This window comes from Euwallacea fornicatus, chromosome 1, assembly GCF_040115645.1.
Source record: "Euwallacea fornicatus isolate EFF26 chromosome 1, ASM4011564v1, whole genome shotgun sequence".
Lineage (NCBI taxonomy): Eukaryota > Metazoa > Arthropoda > Insecta > Coleoptera > Curculionidae > Euwallacea > Euwallacea fornicatus.
Genome location: NC_089541.1, coordinates 5,195,006 through 5,219,381, shown reverse-complemented (window position 1 = coordinate 5,219,381; position 24,376 = coordinate 5,195,006). Strand labels below are relative to the sequence as shown.

At 31.1% G+C, this 24,376-nt stretch overlaps 2 protein-coding genes across 6 annotated transcripts; one reads left to right on the top strand and one right to left on the bottom strand.

Annotated features, from left to right (window-relative positions):
• The first annotated feature begins 18,873 nt into the window (after positions 1-18,873).
• LOC136343850 (very long chain fatty acid elongase AAEL008004-like) lies at positions 18,874-20,260 on the top strand. 2 transcript variants are annotated; one of them, XM_066290809.1, is made up of 6 exons: positions 18,874-19,034; positions 19,086-19,276; positions 19,334-19,465; positions 19,519-19,761; positions 19,816-20,006; positions 20,071-20,260. In XM_066290809.1, exons 1-6 carry the CDS (start codon positions 18,974-18,976, stop codon positions 20,075-20,077), a joined length of 825 nt encoding a protein of 274 aa, XP_066146906.1. In that variant the 5' UTR covers positions 18,874-18,973; the 3' UTR covers positions 20,078-20,260. The 2 variants fall into 2 exon arrangements, with proteins under 2 accessions (XP_066146906.1, XP_066146915.1); XM_066290818.1 differs by having other exon boundaries at positions 18,890-19,034; positions 19,160-19,276.
• Positions 20,026-24,090, bottom strand: LOC136343861 (DNA oxidative demethylase ALKBH2-like). 4 transcript variants are annotated; one of them, XM_066290848.1, is made up of 5 exons: positions 23,962-24,090; positions 22,664-22,899; positions 20,925-21,109; positions 20,703-20,866; positions 20,026-20,640 (listed from the first exon to the last, which is right to left on the bottom strand). In XM_066290848.1, exons 2-5 carry the CDS (start codon positions 22,880-22,882, stop codon positions 20,504-20,506), a joined length of 705 nt encoding a protein of 234 aa, XP_066146945.1. In that variant the 5' UTR covers positions 22,883-22,899; positions 23,962-24,090; the 3' UTR covers positions 20,026-20,503. The 4 variants fall into 4 exon arrangements, with proteins under 4 accessions (XP_066146945.1, XP_066146927.1, XP_066146937.1 ...); XM_066290830.1 differs by having other exon boundaries at positions 23,928-24,075; XM_066290840.1 differs by having other exon boundaries at positions 23,866-24,066.
• Between the last annotated feature and the right edge of the window lie 286 nt (positions 24,091-24,376).

The following is a 24,376-nucleotide window of genomic DNA, read 5'->3' as shown; positions in this document are numbered from 1 at the left end:
AGTCATATATTTTTTCCACCACAAATATTTTTGGTATTTAGGCCCCAGGGCGGATAAGAAGTAGTAAAAGTACATAACTACGTGTACTATGGAGTTGAGGAAACCAATTACAACTCCCTGTTCACCTGCAATAAACAAATGGGAAATTACTAAATAAGAAATAAAGATTAAAGTACCTGGAATATATTTGAGGTAAGCCCAGGAACCCAGCATGGTAACAGAGTGATGGTAGACGTGTAGAAATGAGACTTGAGTTTGTTTCTTGCGCAGTACGAAGAAAACTGTGTCCAGGAGTTCTGTGATTTTGGAGAAGAAATACCACCAAGCTCCTTTGGCAAGCTAGAAGAAATTAATATTAAAAAGAAAATGCTTTAAATTTGAATTTTTGAAGAAAGCAAAAAAATCAGAAAACGTACCAAAGCTTGGAATTCCTTGTTGGGAGATGGATTCCTACAAGTGTGCTTCAAGAAATGTGGAATTGCATTCTTTACATTGAGCACATGTGAACACAGCCATATGCTGAACAATACTTGGTAAAGATTGTAAGCTATCATAGCATATTTGAGCTCGAACGCTTTCCTATTTTTCATGTAATTGGGACCTAAGTTTAGTACGAACACGAGGTAGAGGATTACTATTACGACCACGGGAATTGGCGAGTGCATGAACAGCCAGGAATCCACCATAGGATCTAAAAAATCACAGCAATTAAGTTCCTTAAAGCAGATACTACGAAATTCTTCCAGGAACTCTACAGTTATAGAAAGAATTGTCTACTTTTTTAACAGATAAGGAAGTTCTCCAGAAATTGCAGTTCAGAAAAATTCAGAATCTTTGATTTTAATAAGAAATAACAGAACAAATTAAAACTTACCCTTTTTGGATTCTAGCAATTCATTATAATTTTCTATTACCAGGCTTAAGAAGGCTGCCATTTTTATTCTAAAATAAGTAATGCGGTAATTAAACTAAAATTAAAGTTAAAGAGGGCTAAATTGAGAATTTTCGAGGAAAAGAAACGAAAACTCAAAGTGACATTCATATGTAATATGGCAACTGTCCTTGTAAACGCAAAATTGCTGGTGGGGGATTTTGAGGTTCATTCCCCTGGAAGCAGTTTTCAGGAAGAGAATCCGCTAACGTTATATTTTGAGTTAAAAATTTTTAAATATTTTGGTAAAAAACGGTGAAATATTATCAAAAAATCTAGAGGATGGTGATGAAACCCATCGTACGAAACTTATGAGGGGTGCTCATAAAAAATCTAGCGGTAGGCCGTAAACGTACTGTATTGACACTGGAACAAATTTTTTTATCGAAAAATATGTGATAAAACTGAATAACTAAAGATATATCCTTTCAAATCGGAACTATTTTTTAAAACTAGTTTAAAATTTCTTTCAATTTTGAGAATCGAATGAACAATTGATATTTTATTGTGCTTTAAACTTTACCCTAAGTCAAAAAACCACCCAAAAGCTCAAACTCCACGTAACTATATCTATTGGCTATAGGTGTATAGTTATATCGAAAATTCAGATTATCTGTCTTTGTGAAGATCTTTAAGGAAAAATTTTGCAAGTTAGGTGTCATTTATGCGTCATCCCAAGTTCACCCTAGAAAATCTGATTTAGAATCAAATTATTAACGTGCTGTTAACTTGAACTAATTTCTCTCTGTCTAAATAAAGCTTTAGATATATAATATAATAGTCAGATGACTACTATCTAATATTAAAAATGATCTTGAAGTTAAAGTTAACAGAAAATCAACTATACAACACTAAAAACTGGTCACCAATTTTTTTAATACACTCTTATAATATCTGAACGCAAATGCAATTTTTATAAGGAAGTTAACCTTAAGACTAACATTTGCGACTGGTTGTTAAATCCTCTTCGTGTTCTCATAAACTGACCCTAATTGTTTTACAAGTGAGACACAACTGTACTTAACCCTCAGATTAATTAGGTATGTCTCTATGTTCTACATTCCGATTAACTTCATTTTAAGAGTAAGATAGCTCATTTGCAGAAATGATCATACACAAGGCGTGACATAAGAAAAAATGTAAGCTTTAGTCATATCTCGAAAAGGCGATATTCTTACACTCGTACCGTAATAATCTCAAAAAAGCTAACTAAACTAAATATGTTTTGTATTTGGTGCACATCTTCCAATGAAATAGTTTAACGCTAATTTAGTATTTACAAAATTATTCATATAATCCACATGTATAACATTAAACTTATGTGTTATTATACATACTTATACATACTTTAATAAATTCTCAGCTTTTCAGGATATTAAGTGCTCAAAAAACTTACATTAAACCATCACTATGTGACTTCATATAATAAGACTAAAATTTTATTCAAAAGCTCGGGGTTTTAGTTGACGCTCTCCTTAGATGAATTTAAATAATTTCTCTCTTATGACGTTTCAATGTTAAAAAAAATTATAATAAATGCGGTTTTAAGTGTTAATTAAATACAGATAAATTGCTTGTTTTTTTCTCTCAACTCATTATATTAGTAAAAAAATAATAACACTTATATTAGTAAATCTTAATGGCTTGAATTTGACTCGTTAGCGATAAATCATTAACAGGGTGTATATGTTGTGGTTGAAAAGTTTAGCCCTATCCAAAATTTTTCTTTAAATTGTTTTTCAGTTATTCTATCGTTTAAATTGAACATATGAGGCAAGTTTGTTAATAATATTGGTTACTCAATCTATTCAAAGACGTAAACATATTAATAGAGCAAGGAAAGTAATTATAGTTTGGAGAAGATCAGTGAGATATGAAACAGCACCATTATGTAAAAAAATCCGGTACAATTCACAATATGAATTCAGGTCAAATGTTATTGTCTGTGTATCAGCACAAATTGCTTTTATTGCATCTTTTCCTATTGAAGGCATTTTTGCCAAATGCTGAAATAAATAATTGCATGTCAGCTAGTTATTGGGTCACTGTCCTGGTAATTCAAAGAAAAACGTGACTTTCTCGTACATTGTCCTTAAAACAGGGACTGATTGATTACTAATTATTAGACAATAAGAAGTATGAAAAAACAAATAAAGGACCTGTACATATGAACAATACTTAATATAATTTAACAATAAAAGGTTGATATTTCCAACCACTCATTAGTATTTTCTTCAAGTAGTCAGTACATCACAAAAGGCTCCTCAAATATCGTCACATCCTCTAAACGTAGCAATGAATATGCAATTTTTCACGATTAGAATATTTGATTTTATGCACGAATAACAAAACATAAAATAAATTTAAGGTTTAATCTGATGTGCTCTTACAATTTACAATTTCTATTTATATGAATTCAAGTTAGTTTAGGATCGGTTTCTTAGGAAACTCGTAGGAAGAAACTGAAGAAATTTTTACATCTGCAATAAACGAGTTACTAGAGATTTGCTGTTTTTTCGCAAAGGTTGGACAATAATTGAGGCTTAGGGTGCAAAAATAATTTTCAAATATCTGTACAATATTCTGTGGTTTTAATGTTTTCACCAATATCAGTTCTTAGTATATGAATAAATATGTCAATGTATATATGTACAAAGATTATTCCTCGAGCTTTCAAATTCATTTAAATATAACAGTACATTTCATTTCTTACAGCTCCAGCGAAATATCAAAATATAATGTGAAAAGTCAAAAATTGAAATCTTTTGTAAAGTACGAAAATCCCCCATGGTTTTAGCAATTTCTATTGAATTTTCGCTCAAAATCCTGAATTTGCTAATAATCATAGAGAGACACAGAATACTTCGCCTATTTTTGGGTATTTTAACCTCTTTATCATCAATTAGGACTTTATTATGAGGCACGATATTTTTTATTATAAGTATTAAGCATATTTTTACTAACGTTTCCAGGTAAGTCAGCAAATATGAAAATTTGTCCATGGTGGCTATCCATACTCAAACAAAGTCCATTAACATTATATTAAATGATTTCATCATGATTTAGTTGAATCTAAAGTAACAAGTCCATAATTTCTGCATATAAAGATAGTAAGCAATAGTTTCTCTTTCGCAAGAAACCGATATAGTAGGTCTGAAAATTATGTTATGCAAAGCAACATAACGCTATATAATGTAATTGACATCTTTATTTATGAATAAGAGAACTTTAAATTTTTGAAATTTTGTGGTTTTAATTATGATTTAAATAAGACAATTTGTTTTAATTGGGTGTGTTGCTGTTTTTCAATGTCGTAGAAAAATTAACGAGAAATTGAAAAAATGTCAATCTGTTTTGTAGAAAATAACTTTTTTCTAAGCTTTTTAACTGGCCATTAATTATGGCCTATTAAATGTTGCTTGCCTTGAGGTCAACCGTCATTAGTGATTACAGATCGGTAACCGTGGAAGTACACAAGAGGCACTTAGTCAATCCTCAAAATGTTAGCAAAAATTTTAATTTGAAATAAAAAACTGTTCAAAATAATTCACTGATGAAACTGTATCTAACAAATCATCTTTTACCTAAAGTATTCAGGTAGAGCTAGGTCAAAGAATAGGAACGCTAATTCAACAATTATGAGGTGCCGTTGACTTATCAAGAATTATCCAACTATTCTCTTCTAATCAACAATTTGAAACATTAAAATGATTAATAATATTTTTTTAGAGATCCTAATTTATCGAATTCGTGCACTGGAAAGTGATTTTAAAAACTCGCAAATGTAATTGACCTTAAAAAATTAAACCAACACTCGATGGCCACTTAATCATCAACTTTTTTCATGAATTGCAATTAATTTACAAATTTTCCTTTATTTAGCACTATGAATGTCTATAAATTAAATCCATTACTTTTCACATTTATATAATATTGTAGCCGTAGTGATGTATTTTTTTTTCTAAAAAATGAGCGCAATTTTTTTTTTAATTTTGAGTTCGAGAAAATTGAAATTCTTGGAGTTTTAAGAACACACTGTATCTAGAACTTGGTAGATACGCAAAAAAACGCAAAGAGAAATATTTTTTTATACGCAAAATGAAAATAAAAATTGAGCAAGAAGTAGTTTTCCAGTTCCATTGATTGTTTTCGCATAATTTTAAGGGTTATTATTCAACTGTTCCAGTGTCTTGTGCTAAAATGTTTTTTGAGTGAACATTTGGACTGGAATTATCAGTTTTTAAACAGTTTTTGATTCAACTTACATAGTACATATACATTTTTGCAAAAAATACAAATAGATCAAGATATTGTTCAAAATTACTTAGGTGAGTTTTAGAGAAAAGAGTGGATCTAACAAGGTCGAGACATTATAAAACTAAAATTTAATTAATAACAAGGTACCAATTTTGATAGCGGAGTAGTTAACTGTTATGATAACAGTTGTGTCGACAATAATTAGTTTGTAGACAGCTTTAATGAGACATAATAAGATATGATTTAGAACGTTTAGAACAAGTATTAACATTTTTCTACTAGATGAGACTTCCAAACCTTTTAAAAGTTTTTTTTTAACCAAAATAGAAATGTGTCTTAGAAAATACGTACCTATTCAAGGTATCTGATTCATCAAAGATATCTCTCAAAGGATCTGATTCATCTAACAGAAGATGATAAGTAAGGTCATTTTGAACATTTTAAAGCTATTATAGAAAGTGTTTTGAATTGAGAGAAATATTTTTTATGAGTTCATTCGATTGAAACTTTTTTCTTTTAATTTCAAATATGTATTTTATCGATATAAAAAACGTACTTTGATCCACATCTTAAAAAACTGTGATCCAGTAAAGTGATCAAAATTAATTGGAATATTAATTCTCCAATATTTAAGGAAAATTAATGGAAATTTTTTTAAATAATATACAGCTATTGTATGGTTAAGTGCCAATAGATAAAAGTCCTGGCAATTTTGCTAAGAAGATAGTATCTAGTTTTTCAAGGACTTCACTATAATTTGTTAACGACTACTTTGAAAAAATAAAAGTTAAATGAAAAGAAAATTCGGAAACTTTTTCGGTATAAAATATTTTTTTAAGGAGTTATCAAAGGCACACAAGAGCCTCCTTTCTTAAGGGGAAAAAAATTGAAAACTCACCAAAAATCTTGTCAAAAAAAAATCCACAAAAAGCTCCTCACTAAATCAAAAACTGAGGTCCCAACCACCGTAAGTTCAAAATTTTAAAAAGATTGCCTCCCTAGCGAGTCTGGTATATATGACAGCACTATGTGACATAGCCTGTATACCGTCGTACAACCTGCGACTACACTAATTGGTAGCAAACTAATCGCTTTTACAGAACCCGCAGTACTGACGCGGTACTTTCTTGTCTAATGAAAATGGTACTTGATGTGCACCACGGCGCGTTTTCTCTTTCTAGCAGTGGCTTTTGGGTTGGTCATTGATTATGGTCGTAGAATAGGTCACGTATGCTACAGTAGTAACTTTGGTTTGAATTTAACTCAGACTCAATATCTGTTGGACATTCGTCCTACAAAAGTATTTTCTATTGTTGATACCTGTTTTAGACAACAGATTGGAGAGAGGTGCTTTTTGGTAGTGATTTAGAGAGTTGAACGTAATTTAGTGGAAGGAGCAGAAAAAACTGGTAGAATTAACCTGGGCATTAATTTGAGTACACTCTGTGATTTGAGTATATTTTAAATTGACGAAAATTTTATGAAAGGCTCTAGAAGGTTTATCGTTAATGTTAATAGCGTTTTCAGTAATCAGATTTCTGATTTGATGAGGCTTTATCAAGAGATTATCAGAGTATTCATGGAAATAAAAAAAAAACAGACATTCGGGATTCCTTTATTTAATTTTAGAATTTTTAAAGTTTGAATTGTGGCACAGAGTTTCTGATTTTTAAATAAATAAATAAGTTTAGAATGTTGATATAGAGCACTGCACTACATAACATTTATCACTCTGATTCAAGTGCTCATCTCGGCTTACCGACTCTGTTAAAAATTTCACTTTCCGGTGACAATAACCTGCTTAACACACTTATCATTCAATAAGTACGTAATGTAACGTTTTATTGAACAAATCAGTTTATAGTCTAGCAAGCTTCTGAATGAGTCGATAAATAAAGGTCTGATAAAACATCCTTAGATTCAACGTTTTATGATCGATTTAACTGTTTGAATACCTATTACTGTTAAATCAGATTTACATATTCTAATCGAGTCTAGCACTCAAAAAGTTATACTGTCCATCATTAACATAGTTTTTCTTCTCACAAATAGAAACACATTCGTCAAGTATGTCGACATGTTAAATTGATCAAAAGCGATTTTTAGGGTATTTAAATTTAAATTAGTTTTCAAGCACTAGTGATCCGTTTCTCTAGTCGTCCGAAAGGTGCAAAGGGAATGGCTTCGATGATTGACGAAATAATCATTGAAGAATCGTCTACATATTGGCATGGGAGATGTAATCTGCCATGTAAGTCATATAACCAAATTAAAAGAGTAGTAGGATAGTGGAACAATAGAATTAATGTAATAATAAATAATTTAATTATCACTTTCATTTTTAATGCATGCAGTTGCTGCCTCTCTATTCTCTCTAAAACTACATTTTCCAGTTTGTAAAATGACTGGTGGTAGGAGTAATTGAAAAGAAAATGGCGACGTGCAAAATTTTTAAAATCTTTTTTGCATCGTTTAGACCCACATACATACAGGGTGTACCGGAACGTATGTGCCTTAGCTTCAGGATGTGTTATCAAAACAATTTCGAGCCAAAAAAGTCTAGTGCACATGTGTCCTAAGTTCGATGGTAACCGAGTTACAAGATTTTCAAATTTTGAGGTTTAGGTTTTTTCATTGTTTGCTTTGTTAGTGACCTACGCTTTTAAATCTAGATAATAATTAATGAACTTTCAATTAACAAACCAGTAAAATCTAATTACCAAAAAATATGCTATTTTTAGTGCATTAATTGCCCAAAATGTCCAGCCAATTCCTGCAAACAAGTTTCAGCTCTTCTCAAAATGAAAGATGTCGCCATTCTAATGATACCTGGATTAGCACGTATATTTCCAACGTCATCCAAAATTTTAGCTATAAGTTATTGTCTGTTTACAGGAGTCTCGACATAAATCAAACTTTCAGTCTTCCGTGAATCTTCTGCTGACCCAGAAAACGTTACTGACCCTGTTCCAAGAACTATGAGGCATATCACTTTTACTATCTCATGTCCAAAATTGATCAGGATGGCAAATAACAGTTTTTACTACCATTAACGACTAAGATAATTGTTACTTGGACCCAGCTCTTAACCTTCATCTTGACCTTAAAAATAATCATAAAAAGTTGTGTTGACTTTATAAGACATTTTCCACAAAATTCTCTTCAAATACAACAAATATTTGCCTTCAGTAAAATTTTTGTTAATTCCAGCAATATTGGATGTTTACATGAAATTGAAACCAAAAGCAAATTACTGAAAGAATTTAACAAGTACTTGCGAAAGCTTTGTTAAAAATTAATAAAACTTTATGCATCCGTTTACAAATCTTGTGACACGTGCAGACATTGAGATATTTCTTTTCATGACATTAATATTAAAAACCACGACCTTATTCTTCCAAATTCTAATCAATGACCTCGATATCATCGACTTTGCTTCATCATTGAAAAAAAGTGAAGGATTCACTGGTAACAAAATAATCTCAAGTTGAAGAACGAAACTGACACACATCAAGGTGGGTAGTACTTTCTTCGAGTACCCGCACTGGAGTTTGTGGGTCACTATGTTAATTGCAATGCCGGATAGAAGCTTCTTCAGCTAGGGGAGTGCCGGGCATTAGCGGATAATCGACTGTGTAACAGGTGGAATTTATTGCATTATTTTTTGCTATTTGAGCTCTTGGACCCACTAGTTATCATCAACCTTCATTAAAACCTTTGAGCTTATTTAACTTAACTTAATCTTCTATTCGAAGCAATATTTTACATCAAATTCTTCAAGCTGTGTAATTATTGATCATTTATATAAAAAATCGAGATGTGCTCGTTTCTCTATTGGTTTACATGGCCAGGGACCGCGATAGCCTAATTGTTCCGATAGAAAAAGTAGGCATTGTGATCGGTATTCGTATCTACTTGACACGTCTATGGGTTAGTTAAAGTTTCACTCTGATTGAAATGAATCTCTCAAATGAAATCTACAATAAATAAAAGATACACGATGTTGGTATAAAATCAAAAACTTCACATATCTCAACAGAGGTCCATTTTTATTGTCGACATATTTTTGGCTTTAACCCGACAGTAACATGAATGATTTATACAGTATTTCTGACCAACAAAACACATTATGTAAACATAAAATTGTTACAGAATCGGAATGATGAATTCTCGGTCAATTCGCAACCTCAATGTTCATATTAACAAATTGCATTCCATTTATTGCCATCAATTCTTCAAATGGTTTCATCAATATCTCTTTCTCTCGAATTATGCTTGAGAAGGTGTAGTTTATATCGACCCTATTTTAATTCTGTTTTATATCTGCTCACAATGCGACGGAAAATGAAAGGATTGTTCTAGAATGAAGGTATTTGGTTCTGCTCAAAGACATTTATGTTATAATAATCGAGGTGTTTGCGCACATTGAAAATTATTTATTGCACTGTTGCATTGTTTGATTGAGGAGCTGATCATTTGCCAGAATTTACGATTTTAAAAACGATGACTGGTAGTAAGAGTATATAAACCTGTGCGATAATACATCAGAATTGATGCAAGTGTGGTTAAACTGTTTCCGTATATATTGAAACTATAAAGGAACGTTTTCTATGAGTCTTTTTCATTTAAGTAACCTTAAAATTACGTAAATGAGATACAGGGTAGCCCATCGAAAAGTATCACATATAGTGTCATGCTATTATAACAACTGACTGCGGTCTACCATGTATAGTCTAAAGGTATCACCTTTCGACCTTACGTTTTTGATAATGTTTCAGGCCTACTTAAAATCTTCTTTCTTCGTTTTCTTTTTTCATTTTTTCAAATTTTTTCCAATTGAGGGACCTTTGAGGTTGTTAGTTCTGAAACTTATATGAATTTATTTCTGGTGTCATTTCAGGAGGTTGACGTTATGCATTGCCTTTCACCATAAGTGACAATTTATCAAGCCAAAAAGTAAGTACTAAAGAATTTATTGGAGAATTAGCTATAGACATCTAATTGGGTAATTTGACTTAAATGGATCAGGTTTGATTATTTAATGTTGATTTTGATTTTAAAATTCTGAAAGTCACCTAAATCACGTTACTTAATTCCACATCAGAAAATTCGAATTAGTTTTACTTCTTCGATATCTCTTTGCATCAATGAAGTACGGGGCACGTCGAAAACCAAAATTTTTAAAAATACCTTTCTTCGCCTTTCCACATTTACTTCGTAAAGATGAAATACAGCTGAAATGAATTGTCTTTAACTTGAATTAAAACTGAAATACTCTAAACTTATGAAGAGAAATTCGGCACTCTCATTCATAAAATTGTTAACTCGACATTGGGCTCGATCATATGTTTTAATACTATGAATGAACTCGATCAATTCACAATCAGTGTTATTTCGCTAGGCAATTACCAATTTTCACATCTTGGAAATATGTTTACAATGTTTAACGTCAAGAAAACAATAGAGTTTTCTTTGGTCCTAGAAATTCAAAAGAACGTTTGAGATTTCTAATTATTCTGAGAAAGAATATAAATAATCACATTTCAGTTAATTTGCACACAGAAAAATCAATATAATGACTGATGGTTGATACCACAATTATTTAACATGTATTCAGAATGTTAATTGACTGATAATTTAAGCTATCATGTTTGCAATTTGTACTTGCGGCTACAATGTACGTGTAAGCTATTAAAATATTATAAGTATATTCCAAGATAGTACGGATAAAACACAATTCAACATTTATTTAAAATGCAAATAAACTGGAAAGAAATACCAATTCACAACTTCTTTTTTACGTTAAAATTCAAGGATCTTACAAAATTATAAAACGGCCTTTCCCTCGGTATTTTATATATATATTATGCCTAAAGCTTCTCAATAAAATAAAAACTTTAACTATACAGGAAATTGAATCTTCCAATCATCATTGCTCGAAAGTGAACCGTACTTCCAGTTGATTCAGAATGAAATCTGATTTGAATAGCTATTTAGAAAGTTAAAGGTGGTAACAAACGGAACGAAATGGCAACGATTTGTTTTCGACCGATTAAATTAGAGAAAATACTTAGTGTTGCAAAATTTAAATCCCAAAGTCTATCAGAATGAGAATTTCCGCAGAAACGACATAATAAAGGTTGATAGGTAATGGCTAATTTCTTGATTTCCACAGGAATTATCTTCCCAGTAAATTTATTTGTACTCTTGATCTATAGGCTGCTCCAGTGTTTTTGTAACCATTGAATAAAGTTCGTCAAACAGAATTGAATTTTAGCAATCACATTTCTATTACCAAATCCCGTGTCAACGGGTAAATTATTTATTTAAATCGACACTGAAACAAAAAAACGTAGTGTAAATAGGATGCATTGAAAATTGGAAAAAATAATATAACATTTATAACATACATATATAATTTATGACATTTAGAGACCTATACTTGTTATTTTCACTATCAACTTTTCTACCTATTACTTCAAAATACCTAATTTGTTATGAAAAATAGAAAAATAGACAATATATCTATAAAAGTATTATAGTTATCAATAATTCGACCAACTTTTATTCAAGGTTTACACGTATATACCAAATAGAGTAGTAACCGATATTTACAAATAAAATTAATGTTAAGAATACATTAGAAATATTAGCAAACAAGAATAGAGCATTAGTAAGCACCTGGTCAATCGAATTTGAAAGTTTTTAGAACGAGTAGCAACTTGCCTTAGGATTAGATTATCAAAATTTTAGTGAACCAATAAAAAGTATGCTATTTTTCAATATTTAATGTCTATAGACATGCAGATTAATGATAAATTTACGGATTAAAATGCACTATTATCTACTCTTGGTAAGCCATTTGCTTCACCTTCTCTTAACTTTTGACTTGTGCACTCAACTTTCTTTTGTTCCTGGGGCCTGTAATGTAGGTCTTGATATAAAAGTCTCCAAATAAAACAATCATAAAGGCATTTTGGGGAATTAACAAGAACACAGGATACTTAGGATACTTGCAGTCCTTCACGATAAGCACCATGAAATACATCCCGAATAAGAATATAAACTGTGCCTAAAATCCATATAATGATTAAACAAGAAGTCACTGGTTTCAATCATTACCAGCTGCATTTGAGTAATAAACTTCTTAAGCCACACCAATTGTCCATACTTGGAGTCATATGCAGTCAAACAGTAATATGCGTACAAAATTGAATGAACAGCGCAATTGGCCAGTCCTAGGAAGTAGGAATGTCCTCCCCCTACGAATTTAACTCCAATCCATGACGCTATTACCATTAAGAAGTGGTGATAGGTGTGAAGGAAACTGACGTGCGTTGACTTTTTGCGTAAAATAAAGAATACCTGGAAGTTTACTGTTAATTTACCAACGAAGATAGTCAGGGACGTTTTACTGTATCTAGCAGATCGACAATTTTCAGCAGGAAGTAGCAGTAGGTCAGAAAAAAGTGTTTTCGACCCCAGTAACTCTCTGAATAATCGATATTTGCACAGGTCCAGCTTATCACATTTGCGGATATCACCAACTGCATATTTTTTATTAGTATGAGAATATACAATAAAAACCATTACTTACATAATAAACAATATACAAATTGGAAGCCACCTGCAACGCATTATATAATATCATAACCTTTTTCAATTCGAAAGGTTGGCGGTTCTTCATGTAATCCGGACCCCATTTAAAAACGAAGTTATACCAGAAATAGAGGATAATCATTACGAAAATAGGATATTTGGTCACGAACAAATCATTGGCTCTTGGATCTGAAACATTACCGTTACCACAACTCACTCAACGAACTTAAACTCACCAGAAATTTCATTCATTAAATAAAAATAAGTATTATATAATTGTTTCAAGATAAAAGCCATTTTAGAACGTTTCGGTGAAAAACCAATAGTATTTTTTATAATTAACTTTTAAGAGATTTGTTGAAACAAAAGTGGGTTAAGTGATACTGATAGGTATTACTTGCTAAGAATAGCTAACAAAATATTAGTTAGAGGACGTATGAGAATTCATAAGTAAAAGACGATTCATTTAGTACACTGGTAAGTATTAGTTATGTGATATATTGTGTTATAGTACGATATGTATGCGAGTCAATAAACACTCGTACTAAAGTTTTAAACAGGGTTAAAGGTGCAAATCATACATTTATTCAAAAATTATAAAGTTGAATTGAGAGGTGACATTCAAATTAATAAATTTGCTACATCACCATTTAAAGTAATTGTAAAATTACTACTAGGTAATCCAAAAAATCATACACTTCTTGGAAAAGATATAATCTTTACGTACTCTGCAAGGTCTTTTAAAAATAATTTTATGTTGTCCATAAGGTAACGATAAAAAGTTGATTAAGATCGATAAAATATATTTCTCACAGAGTGAATCAAAAAACACAACTGAACAACAATCCACAAAAATAAAGTTTTTAAAGACTAAACTTCACCTAGATTTAAACTCGGCATAAACTGATTTGTGCTAACAGACAAAAAGAAAACTTTAGTTTAATACAGAAACAAAAAACTAATACAATTCTATTACTTTCTAGCAAACGAAGGAATTTCACTTTCACATTTTTGTTAAACTTTTTTGAGTCAACTAATAGATCATTTTTTTTGGTTGTTTGTTAAAGACCATAAAATGATCGGTTAAAATACAATACATCTACAGGGTGTCCTCGAATTACGTGGCCAAAATAATACAGCAGATTGTTTGAGTGAAAATAAGTCGATTTAACTAAACTTCCCTCAGTCCAAAAGTTGATAATTATGGAGCTACAGGGTGTTAAAGTTGAAAAAAAATCACATTTTCTTTAATATCTTTCGATTTCTTTGAGTTAATTTCACGAAATTTCATATTTGAGGGTGTTTTAGGATACGAAATTCAAATTTATTAACGATTTAGTTGTTTCTTCTAGGGGGCGCCACAAGCGACCATTAGAACACATTTAAATCTCTGTAACTTTTTCGTGCCACGGTGTATATTATTTTGGTATTTAAAAACCTTTTTTCCTACCTTTTATACTTAGAAAAGGTATACTTTATTGACGTCGCTAGAAGCAACGGTTTTGGATTTTATATTAATTTATTTATTAATTTTATATTACAATGCACAATATCCTTAACTTCTTATCTTGAAAATTTTTTAAAGAATGATTTAATAGGTCAACAATAATTTAATTAATTATTATAGCCATATTATTAAGTATTTGTATATTGTCTTTCGTTAGCTTGTGTATCATATCATTTGACTTTCTGATTAACCATGTGTATTGCAACTTTTGAATCATTGAGTATAACAACAACAAACTAAAATAACATTATTGCTACAGGGTTGAGGCCAGAACAGTTTTTTTTCCAACTGAACACATTCGTGGTCACAAAAATCGCTTAACCATCTTCAAATAACCAATTCATATTATGCATACATGCACTCTCTTATACCAAGCACGTATATGTCGTTTTCGAAATCGAGACACAAGATTAGAGACTAATATTGAAATCAATCTTTTGGTATCAATGTTAGACATAGAATAACAATATTACTATTTAGTTTGATAATCGTGCCTCTTTAACTTAAAAGCTTAATTTGACGATAAACGTGACGCGTTGTGGTCATTAAAATTCATTTGTGAATACCACATGACGCACGCTTCGATTGAAGTTTGGAAACTTAAACAACCATATGGATATCATTACCTGAGTATTGAACTTGTACAGTTGCGTCATCAATCGTTATATCATCTCAAAATGATAGCATGTCTTAGACAAAATCTCCCTTTAATTGCAAACTTGTTTTAGATTGTTTCCGTTAAGGATAGTTTGCATTCGTGGTAATAGTTAAACCGACGTTACAGAGTTTAAAGTAAAATAGGGCCCTGACTTAATAAATAGGTTACTTCCCTAGAATTTTTTTTTGGTTTTACTGCAATGCATTAATTATTTTATGAACTTTAAACATGAGAATGGGGTCCCCTTCAAGGCAAAGTTTTTTTACCCCAAGTAGAGAACCCTCCTTTATATCATATACTCACAGTTACCGACAAGAACGACAATAACAAAATTTTTGTCAAATGCAGTTAAAGATTTAGGAATTATAAATTGAGACCTGGTTGTATAACCACAGCTTAACCTTGGTTTAGCTAAACTCGATCTTCATGTATTGTTGGTGCTCATAGGGAATTCATTGGTGTCATTATGACAATGATTTCGACATCTAAAATCATCAAACATCTGATTTTGCTAAACGAAGATCAGGTCACGATGATAGATCTAAGCCGAAATTGGAGGTTCGTCGAAACAATCACATTAAAATAACCAATTATCCTACCTTTAAAAAGTGCCGTTTTAAACGCCTCATTCCTTTTATGATTATTGTTTTCTACTTCGAATTATTAAGTTACAATTACGGCTCATGATATCATTTTTTGCGAACGCAAAATTTATAACGCAACTTCTCAAGCTTAATACTCAGAATTCACATGACACGTATTTCACATTATTGTGAATGATTAAGAGTTCCACCAATCATGCATGTACTAAAGAAAATAAAAACTGGTGCTTCTGCATACACCAAAATTCTGTTGTTTTAGCAGTCATGAGAAGGTGAAAGTAGTAGCAGTCTAAGAAAACCGTACCTATTAGAGCCATCAATGTTTTTCAATGTGTTAACCAAAAAAAATTATTAATATGTATATTTTAACTTTACCATAACTAACGTTTATTCGAGAAGTGTAAGGTCGGTGTCATTCTTTAAAGTACCACTGGAGTTCTTAAAGTGGGTCGTGAAACGGAACCAGTCCGAAAAACGAAACCGGTATATACAAGAAATTTCTTTATTGGAAGTATATTCCACTTATGTATTGTGATTGATTAAATTTAAAAAATTAACAAATTGCAGACAATAATCTAAATATGGACAATAAATTAGAATAAATATGTAAAAAATGTGTAAAAGAAGTTTATTTAAAGCAAATTTTATCCAAAATTGCTATATAAGTAATGATTGTAAACTTCAGTCATATATTTCATATTGTGTTCATTTCCCTATAAATTAGGTACTGGAAAATCTAAAGGTAATTTTTTTTGGATTCACGTTTCTTTAGAGTTATCTATTAAATACTAAAAGAGTTTAAATGACATCTCAAATCAAAAATAGGAGAAAATTGGGTGTCCACAGTGAATTGTAGAAACATATTTTATGTTTAACTATGGCAAAAATATAAATCAGAATGCAAATTAGTTGTTCATGTTAATTCTTTATACCCTAACTTCTATTTTATCTCATGAATTATATATTTATTAAATTCAGTCTTCGAGTTGTTTATACATACATCTTAAATTAAAGAATAAACCTGATTTAAAATCAATTTAATTGCAGCTGAAAACCTAATCCAATAACATTTCACGCCATGCCAAAAGCATATTATAACTTCTAGTTTCATCGCAATTCTTAATACGAGGGTCAATACAAAGTTTTTTTTCGTGGGCTTTTTTTTCAAGATAGCAGCGTGTGCTTTGCTACCCTGTTAATATAGATCTGTCTCAATACCAAGTTTTGCATACAGAGAGCAATAGATGTTTAAAATGATTTTGAACTAATTAATCCAATTAATCTTAAAACAAAAGAATAAAAATTTTAGCAGATGGTGGTGATTTTGCATATTACTATATTTTTGAGCTAACTGGACTAAACCGTTCATTCTTGAAAGTCGGTATGCTATACCAGCCCTTAATGTATTATCATCTTCAAAACTCAAAAGAAAATTATTAGAAAAACGAAGAATAACAGAACTACAGCGCAAAGAATGTGATTAAAAAGGAATGTCGAAAAAGTATTACATTTGTAAGTTTTGAAAGTAGTGTATTTTTTATCCTAAAAACGATTCTAACATTGAGTATATTTCTTATGAATTTGATTTGGTCAATAAATACCACTTAACCCGATGATATATAAATAAATAACATAAAAAATTATAGGGTGTTTCAGGTTTTAAGTAAGAAAATTTAATAGAGAATATAACTTGTAAAAATAATTAGAAAATTTCATACGAACTTGTACGTTTTAAAGCATCGCTATTGAAATACAAGGTGTTAAAGTCTCAGATTTTTAAAAATGTTTATTTCACGGGTGCTTATGTTTTTCAGCTATTGACTTGAAATTTTGCAAGTACAATACTATTTAGAATCTATACTATTTCATTTAACAAGTCACTGTATATAGTAAAAATCTCGTTATCACATTTGTTATTATTATGTAGATAGCTCTTTACAGTTTAATAATCCAGTCGGTTGTTTTTCCTCCCGAAAAAGTCAATGGGCAAACTCTGCCAGAAAATTATTTTTTATTGAAGCATAATCTTACAATGTTATACGTATGTATGCAGAATTATTCCTTTTTGCCAATTGGAATGTATGTCTTGTGCTAGTTTGAGTGAATCTAGATATTTGTGAATGTATAGTGGTGTCGATTGCTGACATGAAGAAAAAAATTATCGATGCCATTTTCTTCATAATCTCGATATTTACTTTTCTTTTTTTTGTGAACTTTTTGATAACGTTTTGATCTGATGAAATCGACAGAATCGTTACACCTTCCTATACCTAAATGTACAGGTTTTCTTCGAAAAATAAGATTTAAGAAAAGGTAGCAAAAATTAATAATTTTTGATTAGTCATATGTTTATCTCTTATTTCGAGTAATAAAATATGGGGTGTTCTATTTAAATTAAGCAAGTTATTTCCTTTCAAAAAAATGCAATTTTCATGTTATTTTTTGGACGCGCTGTATGAGATATTTCAATTTTAATAATTCTGGCATAAAATACGTCTCATATCTAAGGTTTGGTATGAATTTCGATTTACTCCAATTTAAACTTCCTTCAAAACAAAGTTTTTAAAATTGCATGATTTTTTTAAAAAAACTTAATTATTTCGAAATCCTTAAGATTTAGGACAAGTAAACCTTAATGAAAGTTACATTTATTTTTCTCAAGAAATCTAAAACGATATTAATATATGGGGTGTCTTATTTAAAAAAACATAACTTTGATATTTTTCACTTATTTAGAACATCCTGTATAAAACGAAAACAATTTTAGAATGTACCCATAATCGAGTTCTATATAACGCAAAAAAAAGAAATTCAAAATATTAAATTGTTTAGCCGTAATCTTCCGAGACCGCATTAAATGACCACCCTGTATATATATGTATATAGCAGACTTGCTGCAGAACCTAAATTTCAAATTGGTGAATTTCTTTCGATATTTTACTGTCTATCGGGATCTTTTAGCTCTCCCTAATTTCGTTGAATTATTCATATGTTAAAGGCACATTTAATTTTATTGAACTTGTGTATACTCCCATAATTAGTAGTGAATATTCATTATTATCGTTGCTGGTCAATAGACATTCCATCGTTATAGTTTAGGAAAGGAGCATTTTGAACCAACATACAAAACTGTGTCATTCATCACATTATATATGCAAATAATTACTTACCTTCCTATCTTAAATGATGTTACTTATGATTAGCAGTTTTGGGCACTTACCAAATAAAATATATAAGTACCTTCAAACAATTTATAGCTCCCTTTCTAGTTAGCATACTTAGCATACTAACTACGAGGGGTCAAAGATTTGAACACCAAATTCCATTATTCCGTTCAACTAAAATTCAACAATGACACATTGTTTTTTTAAAAACGGGAAGTAAGGGATTGTCTGTGGTGATCAGTTTCGTTACTTGCCATGGCACTGATAGTGAAGAGACTCTTCCAAAGCTACTTTTGGGCCATGGAGGAATTATCTGGTAATAGTAAAAAAATCAAATAAATTATAAATAAAAATTACCAAATTTCAGACCCTCGGGCATTAGATTACCCTCTAATGTCTTCACCGTTACCCACTATGTTCATTTTGTTTCTTTGGTTTAAGTTTATTCTGCAATGGGGTCCCAATTATATGAAGAATAGAGACCCTATCAATCTGAAGGCGGTAATGATAGTCTACAATATCATTCAAGTAGCAGCAAATTCATATATTATGTATTATGTATGTTTTAGTGTTATTGTTTTCTTAGGGTAAATGATAATTTTTTTTTATGATAAGGTATTCTTGGCGACAGACGTAATGAGCTTATCATGCATGGAAATTGATTATTCTAACAGCTATTGGGGACTCAAATTTCTCGATACAACTTACTTGTATTACATTCTGAAATTGGCCGACTTATTGGATACTGTAAAATCTTCAATGTATTGAAGTGACAAGAATTTAGATAACAGCTTTTTTAGATATTTTTCGTGCTTCGTAAGAAGACGTCACACTTGAGCTTTCTGCACATCTACCACCATTTCGGTATGGCTTGTCTTTCGTGGTTGGGTGTGAAATTTCTGGGAGGTGGACACAATTATTATGTGGCTTTAGCCAATGCCCCAGTACACATCATATTATATTCCTATTATTTGCTCACAGCGTATGATAGTAAATACGGGAAACTCTTGTGGCTGAAGAAGTTTATAACTCAAGCTCAACTGGTAAGAATTAGCATGAGAGTAGTTTTAAAATTCTTAATGTCAATGGAAATTTAGGTACAATTCGCGTTTTTGCTAGTCATGTTCGGGCAACTATTATTTATCGAATGCAATTTCCCTAAAATTGTGCCAATGTTTTTGATTCCTCAGAACTTGTTCATGATCTGCTTGTTCGGAGAATTTTACGTTAAAACGTATATCATAATCCCGAAACAGAAGAAACTACAGGATAAGGATTTAAAAAAAAGGTAATTGATTTTTATTAAATAATAATATTCCAGATTTATTTTGTATATTAACATTTTTTCGCAGGGATTAGACCAAAGATTTAACGAAATGGCATATCGATAATCATTTCCGTACAATGTATCCAAAATAAACCTTACATTCCTATCTTTATATATTGAAATTACTTCTTAAATTATTAATTGTTTTTTTTTATAACTAAGATAGCTGAATACGTGATTTTTATTTAAGCTTTTGATAAACGTTTGTTACTGAAGTTCTATTGTTTATTTCTAGTTTAGTTTATACCTCTACCTTGCAGCTCAAACCTTTCACCTCAATACAGCTTCCTACCAGAAAACATTTTTTTTTCACGTTTCGCGAACTCAACAATTGCACACGGTATCAAAATAAATTAAAATATTTCTAATTGAGAAGATTATGTACTTTCTTTCCAGTGATATTACCTAATTTCTAACGAAAATATATTTTATTTTTGATAGCTGAAATTCGATGTTGTCTAACTATTAATTTTTCTAAATGTGAGATTTATTCGAACCCCCGGGCAATTCCTCCTTTGTGGTAACGAATGATACCAATATTCGTTAGTTGGATAATTCATCAATAACAAACTCCCATGTTCTAATTGTATTTTCACTAAAAGAACATTCTTCACGCCATAAATTTTTTGTCCAAATAGCGAATATTCCAGAACTCACCTGAAGCAATTTTCCTGTAAAGTTTGCCTTTCAATCTGGCATCCCGATGCTTCAGGACGAAGGTCCTCTCTTGTCCTAAGGATAATGAGGCTATGGGCGTATGCTTGTTCAGCTCTTTTTCGTCATCTCTGTGCTCTCCTATATGATCGTTACCATTTCTATATCTAACATCATGTTGCTACTTGATAAGCGAGTTCACCAGAAAATAATTATTAATCTCACCGATTTATTAAAACAAAGTTATAGGATTGATTGGAAACCTTTTCCACCAATTCTTTAATGGCAGTTAAAACTGGCAACCACGGTTTAGCTGCGATGGTGGTACCGGAAAAAGTGTATTTCAGACCTTGGTCTCCATAAGCCACTTGCTGACGAGGGATTTGATGCCATTTACCAAATATTTTAACCTAGGAAGACCGATAGACATTAAATTTAATATGTGAGTAAATTGTTTAACAATATGGTACTAATTCAAGGAGGAGAGACTAGTTCCTATATTAAGGCATCTTACAGAAAGCGCACATGTAATGTGCTATAGAGCGAAACAAAAAGCGGAAGGCTAAGCACGGTTTGTTGACAAAAAGGTATGGAACAATTAAAAGTTTGAACATTTTCTTCTTTCGATCAGCCCTAGATTTTAAGGCTTGCCGCTAGCCTAATATTATTGAGAAAAATTGTTCCAAAATGTTGGTCCACGGATAACTTCTTGTTAATATTGTTTTTACATACGGCCTACATCATGAAATTATGTAGCTGGCAGTGTTACTGCAAGGTTGAAAAACCGAACCTAACTGTTATAGTGTATCAAACTCGTTAAATAAAAAAAAATATATAATTTTTTGTCATCTGTTTTATTTGGGTTTGGAATTCTAACAGGAAACACAACATTCGAAAAAAGTTTGACCCAACTTGCAATTACGCTTCTTTATTTCTCAGATCGAAAGCTGCAAACATCCTAAAACAGTCAATACTGTCGAGTATCAAGAATTTTCAGTCTAGGAGGTAAAACCTGCAAAAGTGTGAATAATGCAATATTTCAGTTACCTCTTCGGAGGCATTTATTCAGATTTCCAGAACAAAAGGTCCTCGGCTACGCCGTTAAGTGGAACTTCTAATACATTTTTATGAGGTTTTACGCCGCCACGTCTGTACATGAAGGGCAAAGTTTTATTATTGGCAAAGTTTGTTTCCGTTTTAGTTGGGTATTTTCATTAGGAACGTTGCTATTAGGTAACTTTTGATGAAAATAGCTTCTTTCAAACGAGCTAAAGAAGCAAAACTCATGAATAGACAAAAAGTACAGTTATGATGGGCCAAACACTCTGGATTGAAAGGAAAATTTAAAAACCATTGTTCTGAAATGCAAAGTTCCAGAGCTGCAAATGCTAATTATCTTTTGTTTCGTTCTGGAAACTTTCAAGGATGCTCACTGATTGCGACTTTTTATGGGTGCAATCTTCTTAGTAGTTTAATCCCTGAGGGGAAAACCACAGCATGGATGATGTTTATTATGCGAAAAGACAGACTTAGTACTGATCGAAGCTCAAGATGCAAATATTCCAATTCACCTTTATGTCAACGAATTCTCATCTTGCCATTTAACCATAAGATTGCCGTGAACAAAGGCCTCTAAATCTAAAAATCTGACGCTACAGCCAGGCGCATTAAACGTTGCCGAAAATGGTGGCATAATTGGAAAGCAACTTGAAAAGCCCCAAATTGCTTCTTGCCTCATTCATAAAAGCTTTCACCCAGAAATAAAAGATGAGGAATAATGGAGCTTTAGAAATTTCTCATGCAAAGCAGCCCCCCTTGCAGAATATAATACGTCCTGAATTTTCATCTCCAAACACTATTCGATACGCAATTTCCAAGAGCCTAGAAGCTCTTGCTCCTTTTATAAGGGTTTAAGAATGAGCACTCATAAATAATTTGATGTTGACGCAATGTAATATAATCACCTTTGTTAGGTCTCCTGTGTAATAATGTATAGTTTTTTCAAGCTCCTCCATAAGAGTATTGGCTAAGGATTGGGATAGTAGGGTGGAATAGGTGATGTTCAAGTTCTCTGCAGTTAATTCTTTCCATTTAAGCTCTTTTTTTGTTGAAGAAATTGATGCAAGTTGTCGATGCAATTCTTCTAAGATCGGGGCTGTTGGCAGACTTGTATTTACATCCATATTACTTCCATTGGTAACTATAATGATGACAAAGTGAGGGAATTATATGATTGATTAAAGGGTATATCAAAGAAGGATACAATTATGAGAAGAATTTTTTTATCATAACTTTTATATCCTTAGCTTATATAAACACGCCACACTGTCCTTCATGATACAACTGGAAATATTTTCAAGGCATATAAGATGTTTCTGTACAGGTTTTGCAGTAACTCTATGTTTATAATGATATATAATATATGAAGAAAAATCTATCTGCCTATCTTGTGTTTTGCTTTAAGGAAGGAATTCCATCAGCTAAAATGGGCTGAAAATATTTCCAATTCAATTCTGACTTTCAGTGCTGGAAGCTTTTGCAATTGTTCACTATTCTGATCATTTTCCCCCTATATCCTTCAAACAAAATCAAGCAGTAATAGAACAAATAAAAGATAAAAGCCGGAATTTTATTAAAATTTAATGAATGAATGGAGATGCTCTAAGCCTGCCTTTAAAAAGCAAAGATAAATTATTAAACTCAACTCAATGCTGAAAAATGTTGATAATTCCTAAAGTTTTGAAGATAATTATGATTAAAAGATCTACTCTCATAATTATTAATGCCCTTCCTAATTGCAATTTCTCATTAGCAGATATCTTTTAATTCAATTGAGGATGGCAAAAGACTTAAGAGCATTATTTAGAAAGAAAAATTAGAAGTGTATTAAAAGAAGCTTTAAAGAAATTAATTCCTGCCTTTAAAGGTTTTCGTTTTTTGGATAGATAACTATTAACTGTTAGAATTGGCTTTTTGACATATAAAGCAAATTCCTAAATTAATCAATAAAACATGTAATTTAGATGATGAAAAAAATAATAAGTAGTGGGATTTAATATTAAAATTGTACATACTGTGGAAGGAGTAATTAATTAAAATAAAAATGTGATTAATATGAATCTAAATTAATAATTGCAGCAACTTTATTGATCGGAAGGTTCTTTACCACATAACGCACTTTAACCGCACTGCGCGGAAAAACTGAAGCAAAAATCTTAATTTTCTTACTTTTAGTTATCAATATTGAATATTATCTTTACACCTCATTCTTCATTATTTATTAAAATAAAACATAAACTATTAAAAAATCACATAAATCAAAATGTACACAAATGTTACGTATTACGTACACAACTGCATAACAGCTGATTAGAACCACAAGTTCATTTAGAATAATTACTGTCTCACTTCTTCTTGGAGCATAAACAATGCTAGACACACAGGATGAGTTCATATCATAGATAATGAAACAGAATTAGGAGTGGATGGCGCTATTGCCAGCATTCGAATTGGAAATTCTTAATATTTAGATTTTTTGCTTTTATCAATTAGTTGACCTGAAAAAAAAATTCTAATCTGTAGCATCAGACTATTGAATTATTGATTTTTGCTATTCAACAAAAATAATCTGAAATAATTAAAATATAGTGTTGATATACTCGCATGGCTCTCAACAC